Source organism: Rhipicephalus microplus, unplaced genomic scaffold, assembly GCF_043290135.1.
Source record: "Rhipicephalus microplus isolate Deutch F79 unplaced genomic scaffold, USDA_Rmic scaffold_18, whole genome shotgun sequence".
NCBI lineage: Eukaryota > Metazoa > Arthropoda > Arachnida > Ixodida > Ixodidae > Rhipicephalus > Rhipicephalus microplus.
Genome location: NW_027464591.1, coordinates 5769122 through 5796774, shown reverse-complemented (window position 1 = coordinate 5796774; position 27653 = coordinate 5769122). Strand labels below are relative to the sequence as shown.

At 46.5% G+C, this 27653-nt stretch overlaps 1 protein-coding gene across 1 annotated transcript in view; it reads right to left on the bottom strand.

The window, feature by feature from the left end:
* The window catches only part of LOC142785181 (sodium- and chloride-dependent betaine transporter-like), a 39199-nt gene extending 12602 nt beyond the window's left edge, over nt 1–26597 (bottom strand). The window contains exons 1-4 of the mRNA XM_075883635.1: nt 26527–26597; nt 19229–19361; nt 14248–14351; nt 3397–3482 (exon numbers count right to left, since the gene is read on the bottom strand). Of these exons, the coding sequence (XP_075739750.1) occupies nt 3397–3482; nt 14248–14351; nt 19229–19361; nt 26527–26597 (394 nt within the window). The remainder of the gene's footprint in view (nt 1–3396; nt 3483–14247; nt 14352–19228; nt 19362–26526) is intronic.
* Between the last annotated feature and the right edge of the window lie 1056 nt (nt 26598–27653).

Below are 27653 nucleotides of genomic sequence, written 5' to 3'. Positions count from 1 at the left end.
TCAAAACTTAGGACATTACGCTCAGGCCGGTGCCAGATTCTCTCTGCAGTCTTCGGATGGTTCTACGTTGAAAAGCAAACGATGACAAAGTTCGCAGACAGGGCATGAATGTTTTCGGGCGTTTCCTTCTGTCTGAATGTGTTTCTACACGTGACAATGTTTGCAGACAAGTTCTCGAGTTCACGTAGTATAAGTAAAACAGATAGATAACTGGGTGAGATGGTATAATTTCATGTTTAAAATTTTTTAAAATTTTCGTAGCGCGCATAAAAGACGGGGACGCACACAAAGAAAGTACAAACGAGCGCTATTTCACAATTGTTTTATTTGTTTAAAGTGGCTAAACATATAAGTACATATATTCAGCACCAAACACGCGCGGAGCAAGTCATGTGGCATGTGGGCGGAATACAACAGGTTAAACAAAATTTAGTTATCAGTAAGTGCCACGAAAGACTGAGACAGATATTTTTCCAACAGCTACTTCTGAAGGGCTTCCGGGGCTACAAGTGTAAATTTATCAATAGGAGCAAAATAAATGCCGTTTTGACATGTTTCATTGCTTTTTCCTCTGAAGTTACATATACAATTAGCGATCATGGGGGTGATATTATTGCAAGAGCGAACGCCACGTCATAATTTTGTTACAGTTCTTAACTCGAAGAGATATCGCAGCTTTCGGTTACGATTGCTCAGCTGGAAGTATCTTGCAGTCAGAACAAAAAAGATATTAAAGGGACTGTCTGCCACTCAAAAAAAAAGTTTTCTGATTGTGACGCAAGAGCAAAGATTGTTGGTCACATCGGCGGCAACTAGCATGCTTCTGTTCCATAAAAAATCGATTATAATTTTCATTTGATGCTGAAAATCGACAAAAAATTACCGCTAGCGTCATCTAACCACGATACGTTCAATCAACTGATAGAACAAAACATCCTCGTAGGTAGAACTAGTTTGCTTTTAAAACAAATATGCATACCTCGAAATTGCATTTTACGCACTTGAGGCACATTTAGGTTGCGCCAGAGCCAGATTTTCGCTTTGTTTTTCTCACGCGTTCAAATAGGCGCTTGGTGGCGCTGCCATCGGCGTGTTCTCTTGCCTGCATGCCTGCCTGTACACGGCGGAGAAACGAAAGCACAGCGCCCACCGCCGCTCATGAGAACAACAGAGTGCGTGCGTGCCTCAAACGACCACCAAAGTATTTGTTTTATTATTATCCAAACTTGATGAAGGCCTGCAAGAACCACACGCGGTTTCAGTTTTTGACTTTTACGGGCAGTATAATTGCCAACGCTTCCACTGACCAATGTTGTGGCGATTCACCCCACCGACGGAAGCAAACCAAACGCAGATCAAAAAATTCTGTTTTAAAAAATTCTACACACTTTCCAAAGCAACAGCTATAAGGTTAGACACTTCAGATGGTACGCTCTTCATTGCGACACGATGCAGAAAAGCAGTGGAGAATGATAGACAGTCCCTTTCAATTGAGTGTATACGTTTGTAATCAGTACCCTTTTAGAGCACTCTCAAAGTGGGCTCCCCGGAACCTACGGGTTCCCTTCCCGGAGTTCGCGGGCCTCTGGCACATTTTTTCTGGTTCCGCACTCACCAAGTCACTTAAATGGTGACCCTGAGGTGCAATCTATTTAGGCAACCTCCATTAGTGACGCCCGACTGCCAATAAGCACATCTGAGTGTATAACAGAAGCGTGATATTTCCGCAATAAATCCCACCAGCAACTTGTAGCCAGCCAAACTTCGAAAACGGGCCACGCAGTTAAGCTGTTGCACTTGAATCTCGGAAGCCTTCACTTACCCCCATGTGAATTTCTCCTGTTAGGAAATAGGTGTGGAAGAAAAGTAGTACATAGACACAGTGCTGCCATTTGCATCAGCATATGCTTGTCAGCAGACATTCTCGACACTAGCCTATCAGAAAAGAAGCACAGGAATCATTTGAATTCAGCAGCCGAAATGCGCCCGGCCCTCTGTTTGAGCGTCGCATCGATTTGGGGGTGCTAGAAAAGTAAGTTCAGTTGCATTCTAGCGAATAAACTTATCACATATCCTTGGTTTTAAATTTCTCGCTCGTGAATGTATTGTGAACCAAACGAAAAATACGTGCAAGAAAGCGTGGGGAGGGGGAAGGTTCTTTGGCATTTAATGAAGCTTGGAAGCGTTCCCTGGGACCAACCTTCTAGAAAACCCCTGCTGCAGCAAATAAATTAATAGTTCATTTTGTTTCTATGGTGCTGAGGAGGTGGCGGCCCTAAGAAAAGTTGCTGATATCGTACTCATATTGTGGTGAAAAAAGCAACTAAACTTCAAACCTCAAACACGAAGTTCCCTCTTTCCCAACTTCTACGCGAATTATGAGGCGACACAGTCCTGCAATACGAAGCGTGTAACTGTTCAAGGAATCGAGAACTTGTGAACATATAATACGAGGCCAGTACCTTGTAGTGTGCTACACTAATAACAGGATCTCCATCGTAAACAACATTGGGTTTGTGAAAAAGAAATTACTTATTGTCGGTTAAGACGTTTCGCTGGCGAAAACATTTTTAACGTATGGTGAGCAGACCATACAAAACAAATACGTATGTTGCAGAAGGGGTTCTTCAAGGGCCAGTTGGTACATCATACTGAGGGGAACAGCGCGAAATACGAGACAGAGAAAGAATGAACACACGACACAAGCGCTGACGAACAACTGTGTTTTCAGCTATATATTTCCAAGTGTAGTAAATTTACAAACAGTTGTTCATCAGAGCTTGTGGCGTGTCTTCATTCTTTCTCCATCTCGTATTTCACGCTGTTCCCCTCAAAAGTATGTATTTGCTATACATCGAGAACAGTAGTGCAGATGATCCTGAGCAATCCGGAATTTAGAAGTATTCGACAAAATGAAACTCCTGGTGCAGAAACTTGAAAATTAATAAGTAACTCAACACACAAACCGTCCCGTTTTCTAATCAAAACACCCAAACTATCCCGTTTTCATTTCAAAACTTTGCACTGCCTCGCGCTAAAGCATATTGGTAATATGTATAGATTCGGCAAATAAGGAAGGAAGGGAAAACTTTATTTGGGGCCCCAAGTCCAGGGCTGCACTAACTGTTGCCGCTTGCCCGATGTGACACAGAAGTGCAAGCTGCACCTCTGGGTAAGAGCTGGCGAGCTGTGCCTCCCATTGCTCGACAGTATTAGAGAGCTTGTAGTGACTTAAAAAAGAATATGCATTTGGTGGTCGATTCAGGCATCTCCATGAAATGTGGGAGAGTTGCGGCGAAACTCCACACCACGGACAGGCGTGCCCATTCAGCGTTGGAAATATTCTTAATACAGCGTGGTTGCGCACATTGTCTCACTCAAATAAAACGCACGCACTATTAGTGACGATGTCGCTGATCTCAATGTTGAATGAATGGGCCAGGTTACCGTACAGGCCGAACACGAACAGTGCTCCCACCAGGCTGCACACGAAGTACACCAGGCACACCGTCACTGCATGGCTTTGGTGGTTTGAAGTGAGACAGAGTGCAGAAAAAACGAGCTCTTGTTAATCATTATTAAGACATCATCATCATCATTCATCATTATCAGCCTGACTACGTCCACAGCAGGACAAAGGCCTCTCCCATGTTCCGCCAGTTAGCCCGGTCCTGTGCTTGCTGCTGCCAATATATACCAGCAAACTTCTTAGTCTCATCTGCCCAACTAACCTTCTGTCTCCCCCTAACCCGCTTGCCTTTTCTGGGAATCCAGTTAGTTACCCCTAACGACCAGCGGTTATCCTGTCTACGCGCTACATGCCCGGCCCATGTCCATTTTTTCTTCTTGATTTCAGCTATCTATTAGGGAACAAACGGGGGTTAAGGATTATTAAGACGCATGTGCTTTTCTAAGGAACGAAGCTTCTTCTAGTCTTGCTTTGTCCCGCGTCAGGCGTAAGCGGCAGTATATCTCGAACACTACAATAGATGGCACGGTCTCATAGAAGTACATACAAACTGCAGTTGATTGAGCATGTTCTAGATGGCGCTGTACCACCTCTCTGTGATCGGCTGCTGCACGGGCTGTGCTTGGGTACGGGAAGAACGAGTGCCTCTCTGTCTCCTCGATCGTCACCGTACGTGTCGTATCGTTTGTGGGGCATAGACAAAGTGGAGAGGCAGGCGCGGATGGCCACGGCGGCTCGTGGTCGTTGCCAGACAGATAGCCAGACAAAAATAGAGACAGATGGACAGACGGACGGACGGACGGAAGCATAGATTGACGCACGGACGCACGCATGCACGTATGTGGATGGACGAACGAACACACAGACGGACGGAAGTACGGCTGAATGGACGGAAAGACGGACACACATACGGATGCATGTACGGACGCACGGACGGATGAACACTTCGCTCCACTCGTCATCATTCATTTCGGGGATATGCTGTGATATTTTTTGCTTGTTTGTTCGTTTGCGAATGCTTAGCCTGGAACGCAACTCGCAGGTATTTCAAGGGTTTGCCTAAATTTCAATGAAGTTATTGACACTGTTCACTCGAAGCAGAGGCGCTATCACTTTACAAGGCCTCGATACCGGATCAACCAGCGTGCGTGTAACGGGAGAAACTGCTGCATTTGTTAAAACCGGACATATGGTTAAATGGTAATAAAGGGCTGACACATGCTTAGTGAGACGCCTAGATAGTGTTGAGGCACTATCTATGCGTCCTTTATCAAGCTGAATTTTTAACAGTGAGGCTGTTTAACAAAGCTGCAAGAGCTTTGGTGTGCACAGAAAGTTACCATCATAAATGTAAATGTGTCAGAGAAAACATTCAAAGCTTCCCCAATTTTATGGACACTCCAGGCCAATTATGCAGTCGCCGTAACGTTCTGTGAAATTCCTAGCCATAGCATCATCCCGCGCATCGATAGTATCACGGTGCTCGTGTCCGTTGTCCTCTTATTCTGGCACGTGTCTCAAAAAAGCCTGTTGCATTAAACTCAGTGATTTTATTGCTGTGCAAAGGCATGCTTTTCCTCACGTACAATACTACAATGAACCGATATAAGCAAGCATTACACCCCACACAGCCCTTTCCTAAGACGGTACGTAACACATTTCAACATACGCTCAAAGATATCGGGAAAATATGCTTGTAGATTTCATAAAATGGTACGAAAGCACACACTCTCAATGTGTGATCGCCTTCCCGCATTATATTAGGAATGTTTCTCGAGATTTTCCTGCATTGGTATTGGAGTTAGCATAGGCTTCTTAAGAAAGAATAATTACTACAAAGCTGAACTTGTTCTATACGCTCCTCCCTCCGCCCCTCCCTCTACATGCATCATCATCATTAGCCTCACTACGTCAACTGCAGGACAAAGGCCTCTCCTATGTTCCCCCACTCAACTTGGTCCTGTACTTACTGCTGCTACTTTATACCCACAAACTTCCTAATCTCACCTGCCCACCTCATCTTCTGTCTCCCCCTCATCCGCCAGCCTTTATAAATCCAATCTGTGATCCTTGATGACCAAAGGTTCTCGTGTCCTGCCAATGACCATTTATTCTTCTTGATGTTCAGTACGATGTCATAACATCTGTTTTTTTTTCTGATAAATTGTGCTCTCATCTTGTCGCTTAAGCTTACACCTATCATTTTCCTTTCCATTGCTCGCTGCGTACTCTTAAACCTAAGATAAACCCATTTGTAACCCTCCAGGTTTCTGCTCTGTAGGAAAGTACCAGTAAGATGCAGCTGTTATTTACCTTCCTCTTGAGCGATAGTGGCAATCTACCATTCAAGAGTTGAGAATTCTTGCCGAATGTGTACCACTGTCACAAAACGAGCGCTCAAAAAGGGCACGCCGCCAAATTCTCGCGTCGAAGCGCCCAGAGATCAACGATAAAAAAAAAGAAAACAAGCATCCAAAGACTCCCCGGGCGCGCGTCCTTCTCTCTCGGAAGCGTGGGTTCGCCGATGAACCTCCTCTCATCCGCGCCCGAGCAAGCCCTGGAATGTTCTAGATGGAAAGGGGCGTGGTGAAGCCGGGTTGCGTCATCCGTCGCGGACGGCCCTCGTACCGTCTCGCCCTTTCCCCAGCCTTCGCTGCGTATCGCGCCGACGAAATGATGAGAACTTTCTGGAATCTCGCGCGGAAGGTATTTAATCGAGCATCCGAGATGGGAGATCAGGAGAAGAAGGAAGTTAGCGCCAGAGTGCGTAGGGTATGCCGCCGCGTCTGTCGGTGAAGGTTTTGTCCTTAGTGACAAAGCAGGAGAAGAAGAAAGTATGCGCCAGAGTGCGTAGGGTGTACCGCCTTGTGGGCGAAGCCTTTTGTCTGCCGTGACAAAGGAGGAGAAAAAGAGGATTTCCACCTGAGGGGTGACGACTCAAGCTACAGGCAAGAGTGTGTGTCTACTGCTATCAAGCGAAGACGCGTGGCAACAGCTGCGAGTGTGAAGCCGACGTGTTTCCGGCGAAGAAGTTTGAAGCTTGGAGAGCGGCCAAGTGAAGACGTGAGGTTTCCTGGAAGAGAAACCTCGGGGGCAGCGGAACGACAGAGGTTTCCTGGAAGAGAAACTTCGCGGGCAGCGGAACGACAACAACGCTGGACTTTGAGTGAGTGATTCTCGGAAGAGTATCATCCAGACTTTTGTTTCAAGAACTTTGGACTGAATAGGTTTTCTATCTTTTTAGTCTTTAAGTGTCTTGGTTGTTCGATGCATGCGAATGCATTGTAGTGTGTGTTGTTGTCTGTGTCCGTTGTTTCGAGAGCGGCTGATTGTACTCTGTAGTACATTGTTTGATTGGTGACATATTGTATTAAACTATTGTCGAGTGTGCACATTTGTGTATCGTTTTTATCTGCCATTATTGAGAATATAATTTTGTTTTGTTTATCAACTCTCGGCTCTGAGTTGTTCTTTGGGCCACAGCCGGCGTCCGCTGGCGCACCAAATAGGACCACTTCTAAATTGTCCACGCTTTCGTGGTGCGGGTCGGGGGGCTGATACTCCGGCCCTTGGAATTAGCCCGGCAATCGCCTCCCTAATTAAAGGGACCTGTGACAACCACCCCCTTATTATTCTTTCAGTTACTTAAATATCGTGGTTCAGCTCCACGGTTGATACCTGTCCTAACCAGATGTAATCTCCAACAACTTCAAATGCACTGCTACCTATCTCGAAGCACTGCTCTTTTCCGAGGTTGTTGTACATTACCTTCGTTTTCTGTGGAATAATTTGAAGACCTGCCTTCCTGCTCTCCGAGTCTAATTCACTAATCATGAATTGTCATTCGTCCCCTAAGTTACTCAGCAATGCAATGTCATCGGTTAAGCGCTGGTTACTAGATACTCTTCATTGACTCTTATCCTCTACCCTTCCCATTCTAAGCCTCTAAAAACCTCCTGTAAGCACGCGGCAAATAGCATTTGGGAAATCGTATGTCCTTGTCTTACACCCTCATTTATTGGTATTCTGTCGCTTTCTTAATGAAGCACTATGGTGGCAGTATCTCCTGTATATTTTCTCCAGGATGTTTATATATGTTTCGTCGACAGCCTGACTCCGCAGTGTCTGCATGCCTGCTAATATCTATACTGAATCAAATGCCTTCTTATAATCTATGAAGGCTACGTATAGTGGTTGGGTGTATTCCGAGCATTTCTCTATCACATGGTTGTGGTTGATTGTTGAGTAGCCTGTACAAAATCCTGCTTGATCCTTTGGTTTGACTTCCAATGTTGTCTGCATTCTGTTAGCCATTACCTTTGTAAATAGCTTGTATACGACGGAGAGTAAGCTAATCGGACATCAGTTGTTCAAGTCCTTGTCTTTGTGCTTATGAATTAAGATGGTGTTAGCATTCTTTTAAGACTCTGGTAGCCTCTCCGCCAAAAGACAATTCGTGAACAGGGTGGCCAGTTCCCTCTTTCAGCAGATCTGATGTTACCTGATTTTTACCAGCACATTTGCCTTTTTTGCATTCTCTTCTAGGCTTTCTCGACTTAATTCTGTCATTGCTGGTGCGATGTCATCTGGAGTACTGTCACTTCTTACATTATCAGCTACTGTACAACTCCTCCGCTACTTCAATTATCCTATTCATATTGGTTGTTACTTTGCTTTCCGTGTCCCTTTGTACATACATCTGGCTTTTGCCAAATCAAGTTTCCTTTTCATCACCTTGACATTCCATTCATTCTTTAGAGCATGTTCAGTTCTCTCCATGTCATACCTTCTTACGTCGGATACCTTACACTTAGCTTCGAAAGCTCAGGCAGACCTATCTTTCCTGTTGTGTTTGATTGCTTGTTTTGACGTTTCTTAATGAGGTTTTTTGTCTCCTGGGACAGCTTGCTAGTGTCCTGCGTAACTACCGTACCTTCAGCTTTCACTGCGCACTCTGCAATAATACTCGTCAGACTACTAATTGCACCAACGCTAAGGCCGGTTTTCTCAATAAGAGCAGAGTATCTGCTCTGAAGCGATACTGAAATTTCTCTGCTTTCCCTCTCACTGCTAGCTCATTGATTGGCTTCTTGCATATCAGTTTTTGTCGTTCCTTCTTCAAGTCTAGGGAAATTCAAGACCTTACCAATCTATGACCACTGCATCATACCTTGCCAAACTTTTCCACATCCTGCCCGATGTTGAGGTGTGCAGTTAGCCTCAAGTCTATTTCGTTCTTACTTTTGACATTAGGGCTCCTCCAAGTCTGCTTGCGGTTCACCCATTTTCCGTAGCAGGTATTCAAGATCCATATACATTACGTTCTGCAAATTCTACTATCAACTCCCTTCTGGCATTTCTCTACCGATGCCATCATACCCCACTGCCTCGTCTCCAGCCTGCTTCATCCCTATCATGACATTAAGCCGTCCATCATTATAGTATACAGTGTTCGTACCTATAGTAGTACGAACACTGTATACAGTGTATACATATATAGTATACATATATACATACAGTGTATACATATATAGTATACAGTGTTCATTGCCGATTCCACGTCTTCATTTCATTTCATTTCATTTCATTTATTGGTACCCTCAGGACCGGGAGGTATTACAGAGGGGAGTGGTATTAGCACATTGGGAAAAAAAGAATACAGAAATGCAGCAATGGATATGCAGTTATTACAGTGGTGCGGCTCCTACTCATACTGTCTTAGCTAATGGCGTTTTTAAACAGTTCATGATCTTGGATAGTTGCTATTGATGCGGGAAGGTGATTCCATTCGATGCTCGTGCGTGGTAGGAATGATGTGTGGCAGCCATTTGTTCTGCATAATGGGACTCCGACCTTGTGACGATGATTTAGACGAGGTGATACATAATCTGGTAGTGAAATAAGTTCATTATGTAATTGGGGATGGTGATATATTTTGTGAAAAAGACACAAACGAAGAATCTGACGGCGAGATGCTAGAGATGGTAGATTCAAGCTAGATTTTATTGCCGATATGCTTGCGGTGTGGTTATAGTTAGAAAGAATAAAGCGGGTAGAATTATTTTGAACCATTTTGACTGAGTGTATTAGATTGGCATATACAGGATCCCAAACTGAGGCAGCATATTCTAATTTAGGGCGAATCAGTGTTTTGTAGAGGGTGAGTTTTAAGGAAGAAGGAGCTTTAGCAAAGTTGCGACGTAGGTACCCAAGCATTCTGTTTGCTTTTGCAATTATGTGTTCAGTGTGGATTGCCCAATTTAAAGTGCTGGTTATGTGTAAGCCTAGATATTTATAGTTAGAAACGGTATTCAATGCAAGATTATTGAGAGAGCAGGTAGGAGGTGGATTAGTTGTTCTAGACACTCTCATAACTTTGCACTTGTTGACGTTGAGTTGCATTAACCATTTTTGACACCAAATTGAGACAGCAGTAAGGTCAGTTTGAAGAGCAGTTACGTCGGCATCGGAGCTTAATTCACGGAATATTACACAGTCATCAGCAAATAGGTGCACATGAGAGGAAAGACATGCAAGTAAGTCGTTAACATAAGTAAGAAAAAGAAGAGGACCAAGAACTGACCTTTGCGGTACTCCAGATTGAACAGCGGTGTGGCGGCTATTCACCCCGTTAGCAGCAACATACTGAGAACGATTGTTGAGAAAGAATTCAATCCAAGTTAGTAATTTCCTGTCAAGGTTTAGTTGAAGTAATTTGTGCATTAATAAACTGTGGGAAACCTTGTCGAACGCTTTAGAAAAATCCAAAAATATGCAGTCAGCCTGAGAAGAGTGATCCTGTATAACGTTCAGTTTATGTGTGAAAGATGCCTGTTGGGTCTCGCAGGAGTATGTTTTTCGGAAACCATGTTGTGCTGGGTAAAGAATGAGTTAGATTCGAGGAATTTTACAAGGTTCGAACATAAGATGTGTTCTAATATTTTGCACGGTATACTGGTAAGTGATATAGGTCGGTAATTAAGTGGGGAATGACGTTACCAGCTTTGTGAAATGGAGTCACCTTCCCGATCATCCATTCAGCGGGCAGGCAACCTTGGTCGAGTGACTGCTGAAAGATCATTGTTAGTATGACCGATGAAGAAGCACACGTACTCTTCAAGAATTTTGGGTCAATGTGGTCACAACCAGGAGCGGAAGACAATCTTAAGGACCTAATTATCGCTTCAACACCACTACAATCAATACATATTGGAGGCATAACGGGATGGGGAAAGGGTTCTGCATTAGGTAAAACGTCATTTGCATCAACGGAAAAGTGAGAGAAAAAAACATCGTTTAGAACGTTCGCAAATAAGTCAAAAGGACTTTGATTTCCGCTAGCGTCTTCTAGGGTGATTGCGTCGTCGGGTTTGGGGTTTATTGTGCGCCAGAATTTTTTAATATCGTTCGTTAGCATGGATGGTAACACGTATTGTAAGTAATAACTTTTGGCCTTTTTTAGTGCTGTTACATAATTTTTAGACGCGAGCTTGTAGGCATTCCAGCGTTCTTCATTCCCGCATTTCTTGGCAGACCTGTATAATCGCTTTTTTTTGTTCGATAGGCGCTTTAGGTGTGCGTTAAACTATGGGGAATCTTGGGTCATTGTTATTGCGTAAACAGGAATGTGTTTGTTTGCCAAGTTGGCAACGGCAGCTGAATACATGTCCCAATTTTCTTGCACACTGCGTTCGTGAAAGTTTTCCAAAAAAGTACTAAGAAATGAGCCAAGTTCACTGTTAATGGCTTCAAAGTTTGCTTTTGAATAGTTTTTAATTATTTTTGTTTTTTAGGCTTCTTGGAACGCTGAATATTTAGCTGGAATGATATTAATAAATGATCACTTAAGCCAGGTGACAGTGTAATACCCGAGACAAGCTCTGGCCTCGACGTTAGTACGAGATCTAGGGTGTTCGAAGCAAGTTCGGTTAATCGTGTTGGCTGAGTAATAAGTTGGGTGAGGGAAAAGACAGTGCATAAGTCTAAAAACTATTGGCTAATAGTCGAATAAGGCTGCATAATCGGTGTATCTGAAGTCCATGATATGTTCAGCAGGTTGAAATCGCCAAGAAAACAAAGGTAAATCTTGATGAGACCAGATTAATTACGTCATGAAGTTCATTCGCGAAGTTGCCGGAAAAATTTGGTGGCCTGTAACAAACGCCGATAATGATTTTTTGAAAACTAAGTTTGGTTAGTGCCCATGTGATCTCTAACTCGCTGTTAATATGAATGCACTGGGAAGGAAAATCTTTGGTAATTGCGAAGAGGACGCCACCACCTTTACGGGCAGTGCGGTCGCATTGAAAAATAGAAAATTTATCCGCGGGCAGAAAAAGTTCGTGGTCGTGAATTTGTGTGTGTAGCCAGGTTTCTGTGAGAGCAAGTATGTCCGCGTTGCAAGTATCTATAGCAGAAGTTATTTGGTCTCGCTTGTTGATAACGCTTCGAATGTTAGTGAAGAGGATTGTGACGTGTGATAGTGGATGACCACTTCCCCTCGCGTCTACCTATGTAGCAGCGTGTGGCGATGCTGTGGCCCGATTGTTAGCAGTGGCGTGGTGTGGCACATGCTCCTTGATAGCTGCTCGTGGCGATGCTGTTCCCTGATCGTTTGCAGTGATGTAGTGTGGCGCAAGCTACTTAGCGCTATTGTTGCCGAGTTGTAGACGAATTGTGTTTTGTTAATCGTAAGTTTGTTGTAGCGTACTTTATACGCGGGGGTGTTAGGCTGGCTTTTTGCGAATTCAAGTAGCTTTCTGCGAGCGTATCGGGTAGCTGGGCAAAAGTCTTCGCTAATTGTGATGTACCTTTTTTTTAACTTCTTGCAGGCAGCTAGTACGGAGTCTTTCAATTTGTAGCTTGAGAACTTGACGATGATAGGGTGGCACTTATGTGGACGGTATGCTCCCAACCGATGAGCTCGCTCAATGGCGTTTTGCGGGAGAGGGTAAACTACACCGCTGAGTGCCCCAACTATACTGGTTTCGGATTGCTCCCAGCTTTCGTGAGCGTCCGGAATGCCGTAAAAGAGTAGGTTTTCGCGCCGCGACCTATCCTCTAGCTTGTATAATCGCGACTGCAGAGTGTCCTGCTGTCCGGTTAGGAAATCAATCAATTCTTGCATGCTGGCCATTCTTTCCCCGTTCAGATCGAGTGCCCTGGTTTTCTCTTCTAGTTCATCAAATCGTTTCTGTATATTGCCAATTTTGGTCTCGATTTGCAATTGGCTTGCTTTAATTGATTTTATGTCAGTAGCTAATTTAGTCTGGCTTTTGGCGGATTGCACAGAACGGGACTGAAGGTCTTTGAGTAGCTGAAAAATCACGTTCATTTGCTGTGATGGTTCTTCCGGCAAAGTTTCTGTTTATAGTGCGGTTACAGAGCGAGTTATTGGCCCTGATTTAACTCTACATCACCCGAGCATAGCAACAAAAAAACCATCGAAAAACATTCATCAACAATTTCACAGAGCACTTGTGGGCACGGGAACAGGAGCAGGCAGCGATTATCGCTTTTTTTTTTTGAGAATCATAGAAGCTTTCAACTAATGCGTCATCATGGCTGGCCACGCCGCGGTTGTCCAGTGGCTCAGGTACTCGGCTGCTGACCTGCAGGTCACGGGATCAAATCACGGCTATGTTGGCTGCATTTTCGATGGAGGCGAAAATGCTGTTGTACCGTGTGCTCAAATTCGGGTGCACATTAAAGAACCCGAGGTGGTTGGAATTTCTAGTGTCCTCTATGATGGTTTTGGGACGTTAAATCCCACATATCAATTAATCATCATCATCTTGGCTGTATGTAGGCGCGTAGGTTTGTACCACCTTCATCTTGTATCTTTTATTAAGTTTATTACGATACCTGGCCACTCTTTCATTTTTGATATCGTATTACTTTGAGTTATCAGATATATTTCTGGGGGTAAGGAACCCCTACTCAAATTTCTTCAGTCAGCCAAGCCACGATAGCTAAGGACGTGCGCATTCTGTAGCACTGTATAGGCCTCATCTGTCCTCGTAACCTCACTGAGCCCTGTCACATCCTATTTAACACCCTCTCATTCCTCAAATAGCACAGCTAGACTTACCTGACTAGATAAGGTTCTCACGTTAAACGTTGCCAAGTTTAGGTTCCAATGGCGGCCTGTCCGCACTCAAGAGATTCTTAGCACCATCTACTGTGTCACAAATCTGACCGCCGCTGCCGTCGAGGTCAATTCCTTCGCATGCGTTGCAGACCGAGAGATGATTGGCCTAGCCATGTAGGAGGTAGGGGACAGACACTGCACCAGAAGGGCCAATTCTCTGGTGAGAGAGTGCGTTACCAGCGGTGGTTACTGGTTGGCCAATTCTTCTCTGGTGAGGGAGTGTGCTACCGGCGGTTGTCACCGGTGAGGCCGCACCCCAGGTCTCCTAATGAAATTCCATCATCACGAGATTAACATTTTTTATCCGGTGAGGAATTGCGAGGCACTGGGATTATAAACTATGAACCTCTCGCACGCAAGACTGGCAATCTAACAACCTCGCCATCGCAAGGCACTTCCCTCCACATACACACTGGCCTAAATCACAAAGACCCGAAAATGCGTGCCTTTATCAGCACGTATAATTATCTTTTCCATTTTTTTCTTTCCAAAACACGTAGCGATAAACATTGATATGTCTAACTGCTGTTCGCTCAATCTGTCCTAAACGTTCTTCTTGTCCTAAAAGTCAATCTGTCTTTCTACCATTCCCAACAAATGATTGAGAACAACAATGCTAACTGCTTACTGTAACAGGTTGTCCTGGAAGTCGCTGTAGCTGGCCAAGCACGTCGTGGTGCCTACAGAGAGACCCAGGCTGTAGAAAAGGTGGCGAGAGGCCGAGTGCCACGTCTGCAAATATTCGCCAGACATGAATACACCATTGCCATTTAGATCAGCGACGTGGTTAAGGCACACGTAGGGGGCTGATGAGTACTAACATGGTATTTACGATTTGTGTTTCTTTCCTCCAAGTACTCTGGAGATATTCATGACTCACGAGTTGCTAGATGATTCTACGGAGCACGCACGTGGAAGAATGCGTGGTGGGCATGCGAAGGCGTCTTAATATTTGAATTTTATATATACTAGCGTGCATATCTGATCTATGCTATATAACGTGATCAGTGTATCATTGCTATTGCAACAGTACCACCTGGCAAACATTTCCTTACGGTATACCAGAACGTCTTTTCTTCAATATAATGGTGGAAACTTATTTGACCAGTTTTTTTTATTTACATGTAGCGTATATCGACGGAGAAGAATTGTAGACGTCTTGTACTTTACATTTTCAGTGCATGCTAATGCACTCCATCTGGTTTCACTGAGCCGATGCCCTCCACTACATCATCTTACGTAACCTCGGTCGCTTCGGGATGTTAAACACCACAAAAATTATAGACCATTTCCACGAAGGTAACCCTGATGGGATGCGAAACAGCAGCGGTGCGCACGGCGTTGAACCCGGTTGAAACGGGCGTACGCAGTTAGTGGAAGAATGGTTTGAAGCGAAAATCGGTGCAGCGTGTACTGGAGTAAACGTTTGTTTAAATTCGAAGACATGGGAGGTGGGTTAACTTTAGTTTCATCGCAGATAAACGAGCTGAAAAGGTAGACAGGTTTAGTTGCGCGTCTGCAGCTGCTATACGGACGCAGCCTCCCATTGCAGCTGGCAGGCTGCGTTCATACGGCTGCTTCGAACGCCCAAATAAGTCTGTCGAGTGTTTTCACTCGACCTGCATTGGGGCGTTGCTGGTGGTGGAGAGGGTCAAGCGATAAGAAGTGTGTTTCGAGCGGGTGGAGGAGCCGGCATCAGCATGCTGCGGCGAGTGTGCTCCGGGTGAGGGAGAGAGTGACATCAGCACGCACCTGCGAGGGAAGTGTGAGGGGAGCGTGACGTAAACGCTCAGCTGCGGCGCGGCCTACTTGGCACCGCTCCAGACCTGAGGCGAGGGGAAAGCGTAGCGACGCGTTCCTACGGACGCATGTAGGTTACGGGGTTTCACACACGAGTCAAATAGCTGCTTCACATCACAAACAAAACCACACAGCATAGACACGCCGTTATATCCATATATAATGGGTCTCATATACGTGGTGTTTAGAGAGATGAGTCCAATGTTATTTAAAAATTGCAGAAAGGAATCATCTGCGTGCTACCTGTGGCGTTCCCTTTATATTGGCAGAGGGCATCTTCAGATGTGTAGAAACATTAATTACTGCAGTAAATATAAGAATGAGAACAATGAACTTTTTAGCCAGTATAAATAGCCGGCCGAGTCAAATAAGCAAATGAATGTTGTTCCTACTGTTACGGGGGTTTATTGAAGTACACAGTGACCGGGAAGATAGCAGCAGCAGCAGGCAAAGCGTAGCCAGGGAGCGAACAGCCGAGCGAGCCAGGTGATGGCACTGCGCTTCCGCATGTGTCCATGTTCTTCCTCACACTACGAATAGTCTATAAATCCTTAAAAGTTTTGGAAAAGCGGCCACTGGTAATCACCGCGAAGCGATGAAATGTGGATAATTTAGCTGGCGAAACCAACACTGATGCACCAAACAGTGCATCTACTGTTCACTTCGAAAACGCCCTCAATGAAAATTTAATTGATTTAAATTGTCGTAATTATAGTTTGTACACATCTGAAGACGCTTACTGTCAAAGTAAAGGGAACGCCTAAGGTAGCACGCATATGCCTTCTTTCTGTACGGTGTAAATAATATTGAACTCATTTCTCGAAACACCCTTCATATGTGACCCGGGCCTAATACGGGCCTGACTCCGGCCCGGGCACGATCTGAGCCCGAAGCGCATGGGCCTGGGCACAGTCCGCGCCCAATCTAACAATGCCTTGCCCGGCCAGGTCTGGCCCGCGGCCAGGCCGGGCCCGTGCAGTGCTATGGCACTGCGCAACAGGTGGCCGACTCCTGTTCTAGACTACTAACAATGGCACCCCTCTGCCGTGAACGTTTAACGACATCACGTCAATCTCAACACGACCTGAAAATCTGCTGCTGCCTTATGTGGCGCCCGTTAATAAATTCATCTGCGTTTGTGCACCCACAATCGACCAACTGTGCACATTGATGTCCATGAGATTCCGGACGTCGGCTTTGAAGCATTCCTGAAGCCCAATAGAAGATCCCTATAACGCCAGTGCGGCTGCGCACATCGCACCGAGCAGCGCGAACGTCGTGTACACAATTCCGACCGAAACCTACGACGGAGAAATGGTTTTCAAGCAATATAAAGAAAATTGACGAGCTTAGGGACAATTTGTGCTAAAAAACCATGAGATTGTCACAATAAAAAGGTGCGAGAAACCATACATCACAGAAATGTTCTGTCATGTATAAAACCCACCCCGATATCCTAGGGGTTCTCCGGCTTCACTCGTGTCCTAAGGCCGAGGGATGGAATCCCGACCGCAGCGGCCGCACTAGGATGGAAACGGAATGCTAGAGGTTGTGAGCTTAGCTTTAAGCGCACATTGATGAGCACCGGTGGTCGACATTTCCGCAACGCTCTAACACGGCACTTCTCATAATCACGTCATAATTCTAGGACGTAAAACCCCATAGGTGTGTGTGTGTTTGTGCGGGGGTGCGTGTGTGTGTGCACCTGGGTGTGTGTGAAGACACCGAAAATAAATGAAGATAACATTGAGAGCCATTCCACACTCTGAAAACGAAAGGCCATATGAAGCTGTCTTGCATACGACACATTGGTGACAAAGAACTTTAAACCATTGCCGGCGTTGTGACTAGGAAACCGGGTATGTGGGCGACGAAGCCCCCTGAAGGGTTGCTTGTGCTTTCGAGAACAACTTTGTATTCATATATGTACAGTAAGTAAGATGGTTAGAGAGACATTTGCAAGTGTGGACTTCCCCGTTCAAGACCAGCCTCCTCCTCCCCTGGTGTTGGGCGATTTCTAGAGTGAAATAAGGAATGTATGATTGGCATGGCATAGTCCTATTGGCACCGGGGCAGCACTTGAGGCACCCCGCTGATCACGCACCGACTCCATGTCCCTCACTCCGCGGTTTATTCCTTCGAGACGCGCTGCTTTTAGGGGCGAAGCTTTTTATGGCAGCACCTGTTCGTCCCTCGCAGCCGTTGTAGTGTGTAACAAGTTAACATTTTGACCTCCAAGGTGGTGCCGGTGAACGATTTCTTCTGTGCGTTGTTGAACAATGAAAGGTAGTGCTTAATGTACATGCCAATGGCTGCTAAGGGGGAATGAGAGACAGGAGCATTCCGCTTTTAGTGCACGCAACGATCCCCATTAGCAGCCATTGGCATGTACATTGAGCACTATCTGACAGGAAAAGGTTGCTACGTTATACTCGCTGGGCGTAACCTCCTTGGTTTTAGAAAGGTTTAGCGAGCGTTCGGCCGCAGTGCCATGAATACAGTGAACTAGTATATACCATGAACCGAGGTGGTTAAAGGTGGGAAGTAGACCCGAAGTGCAAGCCGTAAGAAAGTGTGCGTGTGCCACCTATCGTTTAGTCCTTGGAATGTCCGCTGGATGGTGGTGCTTCTATATGGGGAATATATGATGAAAAGATGCGAGATGGTGGTACTTGAAGTGTTGAATAGATGGACGAATGGACACACAGACAGATGCATGAATGGACGCATCAACGGACGCAGGGGCGGATGCATGGACGAACGCAGGGACGGACGCACGAACAGACGCAGGGACGGACGCACGAACAGACGCACGCACGGACGGGCGGATGGACGCATGGACGGTCACACGGACGGACGCATGGACGGACGGAAGTAAGAACGAATGGACGGGCGAATGCTTCGCCCCGCTCTCCATCATTCACTCCGTGGATATGCTGCCATTTTCTTTTACGTAAATCCCGTTGAAGGAGAAGCCAACTAGACAACGGCAACGTTGTGGCGTCGTTGTCGACGGAATTCATGGGAAAGCACGTTCGTCGTATTTCACGTGGCCACCGTGGATGGCTCTTGCACACCTATGCACGTCTTTACTTGTCCTCGTTTAAGACGAAATTGTTTTATGTTGGAATCCACCACAGCTCCACTGGCGTATTCCCGTCACGAATGTGACGTCATAAAATTTACAATAACGAATGACAAGGCATAAACTAGAAGAAAAAAATTAGTACGTTCTTCCGGCGTGTCCTTTCTGATTCAGCAGAGAGTTGCATCAATGGAGCTCCTTACCGTTGTACGCGCGACGTTGCGATTTCATGCTACAGCATTCATTCCATCGCCTATATGGTGAAACAATGCACATTAAACACTCACTTACTTCTGTGAAGGGACGTTTCACTTTCGTGTTATACTGATTTTTGTGACAGAGGGATCAGCTATTATTTTGTTTTTCAGAGAATACAGTCTCGTTCCCCGCACCGATCATGCACCCTGCAACTAAATCCTAAATGTATGTCCAAAATGTCCAATTTGACTTTATTGCATGCTTACTTCTTTAGGGTTTTTCGTTTGAGTGGCATGGAACTTGCGTTGTCGACGCATGAAAAATTTATGGTACAAGCACGTCTCCAGAGGGAGGGAGCGCAGGAAGCCCTCCATTATAAGTCTCGGCCGGTTTCTCACCGCTCATCTGTGATATTTGGCAGATAAAATCGTCAGTGACCGATCCCTGGGCCTCGCTTGTGGGTTTTGAATGGGCTAACCTGGTAAACGGCTCCTGAAAAGCGAAAATAGAGGGCTTTGCCACTTGCCTTGCCCAGCAAGTGTGGTCCCTTGCTGATGCTGAGAAAAACGAGGAACCAGCAGCTGGCAACCCCTAGTGCCACGGTCACCTGGAGGGCTTCGAACTCATCGATGCTGGGGCTCAAGTGAAGAACGTCCTTCCTGCAAAAAATACCGAGTATATTATTCCGGAGAGGTTCACGTAAATACAAACGTGCAGCTCTGTTTATAGCAGTCAGACGATACTCGAATGTGTCCTTCGTTCTAGAGCGACTAGGCTGTGTACATTTGATGCAGAGCTTTAACGTAGCCAAGGCATGTCATTGGGAGCTCCGACACCCTCCCCGAAGTCTGTACAATCTGCATGTGCATAGATACACGCATGCATAAAGGTTTACACGCATAAAGGTTTGTTCACACCAAATGTGGGGTGGCCAAAGTGACGTGGCGGCAACGCGGAAAGGAGGAAAGCTCCTCTCCAGGTGGCGAAAGCGGGATAAAAACTAGGCGGCAAGGGCGATCGTTCTCGGAGCAATTTTTTTGCCGCCTGCCGAGGCTTGCCGCTATGCCGCGGCCAATGAGAATGGCACGCAGCTAAGTCACGGTTGTGGCGTGGGTGTACGTTTGGGAGAAGCATTGAAACATCATAGCGACACGTGCGCAATAGCGTGAGATGCACGCCTCTTCTGCCACGTGGCCAGCCGAGGAGGAAGGGAAAAACTTTATTTCAACAGAGGAGTTTGAAGCACGCAGGCTCCTGGGCCCTCGCACGATCCCACTGCGCTCAAGCGCTCATTTGGTGGTGCTCTATGGCACTGGCAGCCCGGTCGGCAGCCATTGTCTGCTCAACCGGGTCCTCTGAACGCAGTAGGGTCTCCCAGTTTTCCCAGGTCTTGAGATGTTCTAGGACCCGTGGGGGACGATCCGCCGGTAGTGAGAAAGGATGTGTATAGCAGAAGCATGTGATTCAGGGCAGAGGGTACAGGCTGGTGTTAGGAAATGGGGTGATAGTGCGACAGAATGAGAAGAGAAGGAAGAGTGTGAGTCTGTAGCTGGCGCCAGAGGGTGGCCTGTCGGTTGCTGAGAGACTTGTGCGGTGGAAGATAACGCTGATGCTCTGCCTGATAGGCCTGAGTCAGCTCGTTGAAAGTGTGCGCGCACTCCTTCGTGAGTCCGGGATAGGAGGCCGCCAGTGCCCGGTTTAGAGAACCTCGTGCTAAGAGATTGGCGGCCTCGTTTCCGGGATTCCTGAAGTGCGCGGTCACTCAGATCAACTGCACATGACGGGGCGGGGGTGCAGCGGGCGAGCCCAGTGTGCAAAAAAGCAGGGACGTGAACTCGGCCTCGCACGAAATTTAGAATTCCGGTTTTGTAATCAGATAAAACATATAGTTCTTCAGTGTTAACAATTGCTAAGGCAATGGCAGCTTCCTCTGCAGCTTCGGGGGAGGTATCCGAAGGAAGTGTGTGTGTACCTATTAGGGAGAGTGTGTGATCCACCATGGCGACGACCGCTACATCGCCCACGCAGGCTACGGCGTCCAGTTCGCAGCCATAACACCTGTGTTTCTATGCACGAGCTCAGCGGCGTTTATCATGGTGGCTGGGGTGCATGTTACGGGAAAAAGGTGTAATGAGGAGTTCTCGGTGCAGTGGTCTTGTCATGGGGAGTATTGTCGGATCATTGGACGGTATCTGGATTGCAAGAGAATGCAAGATATGCCGTCCGGTGTCAGTTTGTGTGAGACGAAGATATTGCGCTTGGCGGTGCGCGTCTATAAGTCTCCGATAGTGTTGTGAAGGTCCGGCTTGAGAAGTCGATCGGTGGGTGTACTTATGGGAAGGTGGAGGGCTACTTCGTATGCCCGACGGATGAGGGCATCCATGGCGTCAGTGCCTCGGCGAGATAGTTGGAGGTAGGGAGTGGAGTTGAGAACGCGGCTGAGTGCGAACGCATGAATAAGGCGACATAGGTCACCCTCCTTCATGCCCTGGTGGAGGCCCGAGACCCGGCGGACCAGGTGCAAAATCGCCCCTACAACCAGCTTGAGTTTCCGGATTGTGTTAGTGTTGTTTCCATCCCTTTGGATATGCATGCCCAATATCCGGAGAGTGTCGACCTCGCGTAGCGATCTGCCATTCAGTTCGATAACGATAGCGGAGGAAAGGGAGTTGCGGATTTTGGGACGGATGCAGAGCAGTCCGGACTTCTCTGGAGAACAGGTAAGTCCTACACAAGCTGCATAGTTTTGTGTTTTGCTGGTGGCGGCTTGAATGGTGTCCTGTATGTCATCATCACTGCCATGGGTAGAGCATAGCGTCATCTGCATATAGGGTGTGTTTTAGGTGAGGAATAGTTACCAGTTGTCGGGCTAGGGGGATGAAGGAGGCGGCCTGAACAGGCTCACGCACTCGCCACCTCGCCGTTTCGAAAATCCCGCTTGGCCGCTCGGCCGCGCCGCCTTTGGTGTGATTGAGCCTTGATTATGTCGGGCCCCCTGCACCTAAACAAAATTCTGACTACAATGCTGGTCGTAGTTGTACTACTCATTATATTACTTTAATCTCAAAAAATACAATTACAAAGCTATTTCGTGTTTCAATACGCAGAATGTCATATCATCACCGAATGCTATCGGTCACATTGCCATGCTCAGTTGTGAGTACGCGTTCACCCTGCGGTCTTGTTCTCAGAAGATGTTGCTATGGGGTGCTTATTTGGTCCGGATGGTACCGTAGAAGACGAGAAACGAGAAACATTGTGAACAGAGACCGACTAAGTGCATAATCCGCCCCGAATCTCGTTTTTTTTTGCGCTGTTCGTTTTCAATGGCCTATCTGCTCTTCATTCAACCTATAGTTTGTCGCTTATGTGGCTGAATTTCGTAATAAAGCAACGAAAACACGTCCTTTCTTGCAGTCATTTGATCAAGTCAAACTGTCACAAAGTATTATATATAATGAAGACTTGGCGAAATTTTGACTTGTTGAAATACATATATGTGAAATTCGCTTCAAGTTTGCCACGACGACCTTTCTTCAAAAGCACCGTAGGCGGGTAACTGCACTCAAGACGAAGTCTAATGGGAAAGTTATAAGCACATAAAAAATGGTATACGTCGGCCGCTTTAATTATGTGATGTTGCTACCTGCCTTTACTAGCATACTTTCTTACCCTGCCAGAGTTCACTCTCTTTTTATGTTTCTCTCACTCTCAAAACTTCTTGAAAAAAACATCAATGTTTCTTTCTTTCTGGACTCAAATGTAAGTTTATAGGTGCCAAACACCTCGTTTTGATTCGTGAGAGTGTGCCGTCCTTTTTCCACATTTACATCATTCAGGAGCTGTCTCGGTTCCATCTCGATCACACGATTTCCTATTTTTGTTTGAGCCTTGCAAACGCATAGAAAGTGTGTGTTTGTACAGTTTGGCCAACTAAATAAACAGGGTTTCGGATTAATATCACGAAAATTTTAATATTGACACGCGCTTGCGATGGCGAAGAACGGACTCGCCAAACCAATAGACATTAAACAATCAGCTGTTTATAAATATGTAACGGGGACTATTTAATAGGTTAACGCCGGTTGGGTTAACACTGCTCACAGCGTGCAAGGATGCAGGACAACAGGGCGCAGCCCCACGACAACATCGTCGTCTTCATTCCTTCTGTGTCATTTCGGCGCCTGTGCCTGAGGTACCTTTCTATACCCGTGACATTACCCCGGGCGGCAAAGCACCGTCCCGGTGCCTGCTGTTATTAGACGGACGGGTCACTGTGGTAGGGCTTCAGACGAGAAACATGCACAATGTCACTTCTGAATACAACAGTGGGGTTCGTAGTAGGAGAAATTTCATAGGTGACGGGTGTGAGTTGGCGCAGAACTTGGTAAGGCCCAAGGTATCGTGATAAAAGTTTCTCGCAGAAGCCGACACGGCGAGATGGGAGCCACAGTAGCACGAGAGAGCACGGAGAAAATCGGTCGGTGGCCCTAGAGTGACTTTTGTGCTCTCTGGGACGGTGAGAGGTTGGTGCTGGCTACTGTACGTGTGATGAGAGCAGGGAATGTAGCATCTTGCGCGTATATGAAGTGGTGAACGGAGGGTCCTGCGCAAGCAGGGTATCGAAAGGTAGTAAGGGATCACGTCAAAAGAGTAGATAAAATGGTGAGTAGCCGGCAATTTCATGACACGACGACTTGTAGGCGAAGGTTACGAACAGAAGGGCAGCGTCCCCATCGGTGTGGCCGTCAGAAACGTACATTTCAAGCATGACCGTTAGTGTGCGGTTGAGGCGTTCAGTAAGTATGTTAGTTTGAGGATGGTAAGCAGTCGTAAGTTGTGCCGCGTAGCACAGAATCTAAGGAGGTCGTCAACAACCCGGGAGAGGAAGCAACGGCCATGGTCCGTGAGTAGTTGAGAATGAGCACCATGCTGAAGGATGTTGTCGTAGAGAAGGAAAAATTGCGACGTCTGTCACGCAGCTGGTTGGTAGCACTTTAGTAATTGCCTACCGTGTGGCATAATCCTGAGCTACTGCTATTCATTTGTTTCCCGTTGTCGATGTGGCAAAGGGACCTAACAAATCCAACCCCACCCGATGAAACGGCTTGGCTGGGCTTTGAATAGGTCGAAGGTGAGCGGAAAGGAGAGACTTGGGGTTTTTCTGTCGCTGGCACAGGTCACACGCAGCAACGTAGCGCCGAACGGAACGGTAAGGGCTCTTCCAGAATACCCATCAGCGAACGCGGTTATAGGTTCTGGAGACACCTAAATGTCCAAACGTTCGGGCATGGTGAAGTTCTTGCAAGATGTCCTCGTGCAGATGACGTGGGACGACGAGCAAAAGTTTCGCGCCATCATGCTTAAGTTTCAGCAGTACAAAACGTTGTCTTGATGCAAAAACAGGCTCACTGAAGGGTCTTTATGGCCGGATTGAAGACGGTCAATCATAGATAGCAGCGACGGATCTGAGCGTTGTTCGTCGGCGATGTGCAAAAATTTGTTAAGGCTAGGATGTTGTCATCAGCTTCCAACTCAGAGGAGTTGGGTGAATCGGCAGGGTGTCGAGATAAGCAGTCGGCATCGCTGCGAAGCTTGCCAGACTTGTACACTACCTACAACGTGTACTCCTGCAATCCCAATGTCCTTCGCCCGAGTCTTCCTGTGGGATCTTGAGGTGTTGACAGCCAGCAGAGCACACGGGGGTTTGTGATAACTGTGAGCAAGCGTTCATATAGGTACGGACGAAATTTTGCGATAGGCCAGACGAGAGCCTGGTGCGGCCGCTCACTAATGGAACAGTTGATTTCCGACAAGGAAAGTAGGCAGCTAGCGTACGCTATGACACGGTTTCTGCCGTTCTGAATGTGAGCGGGTATTGCCCCTATGCCATGGCCACTTGCGTCCGTGTGAAGCTCCATTCGATCGGCTGGGTCAAAATAATCCAACACAGGTGGTGATGTGAGAACAGAAATCAGCGACGCAAAGGAATGTTCTTGGTCTTCAAGCCATAAAAAAGCCACGTTCTTTCTAAAGAGATCCTTTAGGGACTGACTAATTCTCGCGAAGTTGCTGACTTTTAAAACGGTAGAAGTATGACCAGAGCCCCAAAAAGTGTGGACTGCTTGCGTGCAACGTGAAAACGAGAACTCACGTACAGCGCGGATTTGTCAGGGTCGGGTCGTACCAACACCAACTAATTTAGGTGGTGTTGGTCATACACCAGTAGCGTTAACAAGATGGCCAAAGTAGTTTGATCTGACGGCGTCCAAAAATGCAATTCCACGCGTTAAGCTGGAGGCCAGCACAGTGAGAAACGTCAAGAACGGCCAACAGACGTAGAAGGTGGCTTTCAAACGTTGGCGAGAAAACAATGACATCGTATAGATAGCACATGCACGTCAACCATTTAAAACCGCAAAGAAGGGAGTCCCTCATGCGTTAGAAATTGTAAGCGCACTTTACAATCCAAAAGGCATGATTTTAAATTGATAAAGCCCTTCGTGTTGATTCCTGCATAATCACTGGCGCTCATAAACGTATATAGGTTCCACTTTACGCGCCATTGTTCACGCGTCACTCGAGCGATCAGATTAGAGCTTTGATATGTGGGTTTTAACGTTCCAAAACCACCATATGAATATGAAAGACGCCGTAGTTGAGCGTTCCACATATTTCGACCACCTGAGGTTCTTTAACGAGCATCCCAATCTGAGCACATGGGACTACATTATTCTCGCCTCCATCGAAAGTGCAGCCGCCGCAGCCGGAATTCGATCCCATGACCTGCGGATCAGCAGCCGAGTATTTTAGCCACTATAGACCACTGCGGCGGGGCAATCTGATTAGAGCAATCGAGAAAGTTCTGACAGTTCCGATGCGTGCAACTAGGCATGAATTCCACCAAATGGTTGGTAGCACATGCTACGATTTTGGCGCAGGTCGGGGCACGGGTTCAACTACCATATATAGGGGCTAAATTCAAAAACACCCCTGCGCCAATAGCTGCACGTGAAATAACTCAGGTGGTCAAATTAATCCATACCCCCTTCTCTCTTTATCACGTGTCTCATTATAAATCGTAATTTTTCGGAATAAAAGCTTAGAAATTAATAATAAAAATGAAGTCGCAGCCCTGAAAGCTGTGCGCGCATAAATATCGTCACTTCGCTGGGACGTTTCAGTTAAAAAGTTTGCGACCTAATCGTAAAAGCGCCGGCGAAGATGGAAGGGAGCCTTTTGCCTTCACTGCACCTCGGATCATCAAGACGAAATCGCTCAGTGGGGTACTACACTCTCTGTAACACTAAATGCAAAAGCCTTCTGCACATTTAGTAACGCCTTGAGTTGTACGATCTGGGGGCACACTTCTTACAAGACGAAACGAGCAACAGTGCGAAAGACACGCACCTTTGAGCTTCTCAGCATTGCGCCTTTCGTCTTGAGGCACCTCACTTGGCGTTGTGCTTTCTCCTGGATCGACACATTTTTGACCAATCAACGACACCAAATGATGATGCCGTCTAAGGGTGTCATGATAATGTCCCGAACAGATGGGATTTGTGACGTTATGAAAACGCACTGCAACATGACGTCATTAGTGATGGGTTTTTGTAGAAATTTATTCACCTGCCATGTCTCGCTGTCATCTGCCATGATTCATCTGTCATGGCGCGTTAGTTGGCGTTTATGAGTTTTGGGAACAGCGGCGCAAAACTTAACAAAACATGGACAAATGATCATGACCAGAACAAACGTGCTGACTGTGTTTCTCGATATAGACCATTCAATCTGACGACCAATCAAGCAAATCTGTGGCCGTACCGGAAGTGGTACTCCTGCGACGACAGGGTGCCATTGATGCAGTTGTTGTGCAGCGCCTCGTATTCGGCCATTGGCACGGCGACCACACTGCCGCTGGGTGCCTACACGGCCACCGCGCCTTTGCCCGAGTAGTTGGCCAACCAGTAACGCCTCACCAGCGTCGAGTTCACGCGCACGCACGGTTGCTGCATTGCCACCGTAAAAACATAAGCATAAACTAGAGAGAACGTCATATAGCTAGCCAACCGTGCTTATCTAAATATATCGATTGTATAGAGCTTTGCAACGTAGTGACACACAGAAGCAGAGGGAAGCCATACAGTGGCATTTGGTCAAAACAATACAAATCGCTAACGTAGTGGAATTGCCCGAGGTGCTCGCTTAATGTACCACACATAACTAATAAAACAACTCACTTTCCGTGGCTTAATTAGTTCTGCAGAAGTACGCGTTTCGACATGATACTTTGTTGTACATTTTCCTGAAGAACGACTAAATTAGCAATGCGACTGTAATTTCACCTGGATAATGCGACTGCAGAGATAGTTACGACTTTGTCAGAAAACGCTCGGTCGAGGGAAGACAGAGCGTTTTTGTTTTGTTTTGTTTATTTAACTTCCAGACGAGGCTTTCAAAAGATGTATATAGAAAAAAAACAAGGCCAGTGAAAGGTGACGAACCATTTCAACGTTGCTGATTAAGACTGCGTTGACTGCGGCTTGTACGGCGTCGAACAACGCCTATTTGCATAACATGTCATGCAGAATAGTGTTACTCGCCGCCACGTGAGCCTGCACCTTAAGGTTGTGACCGAAAACATTTAACACTTCAGTGTTTTATGCCGGGGTTCACCAAGACTTCACTGACGTATTTCCGTCATTGATATGATATTGTAAAATGTACGCTAACGGATGATTAAGCAAGAAGTAAAAGAAAAAATTACACCATATCTCGCTAAAATGAACCATGTGTAGATGCAAATCAGCGGCCGCTAACACTGGTGGTGGTGCTGACGCTGGCGCTCATCGCGGCGTTGCGCAGTAGAGAAACCTTGGGAGGCGCACAGCACGCAGTGATGGACCGGTGTTTCCTACTGGAACATGCCAATCGTTGCTGATGGGCAATGA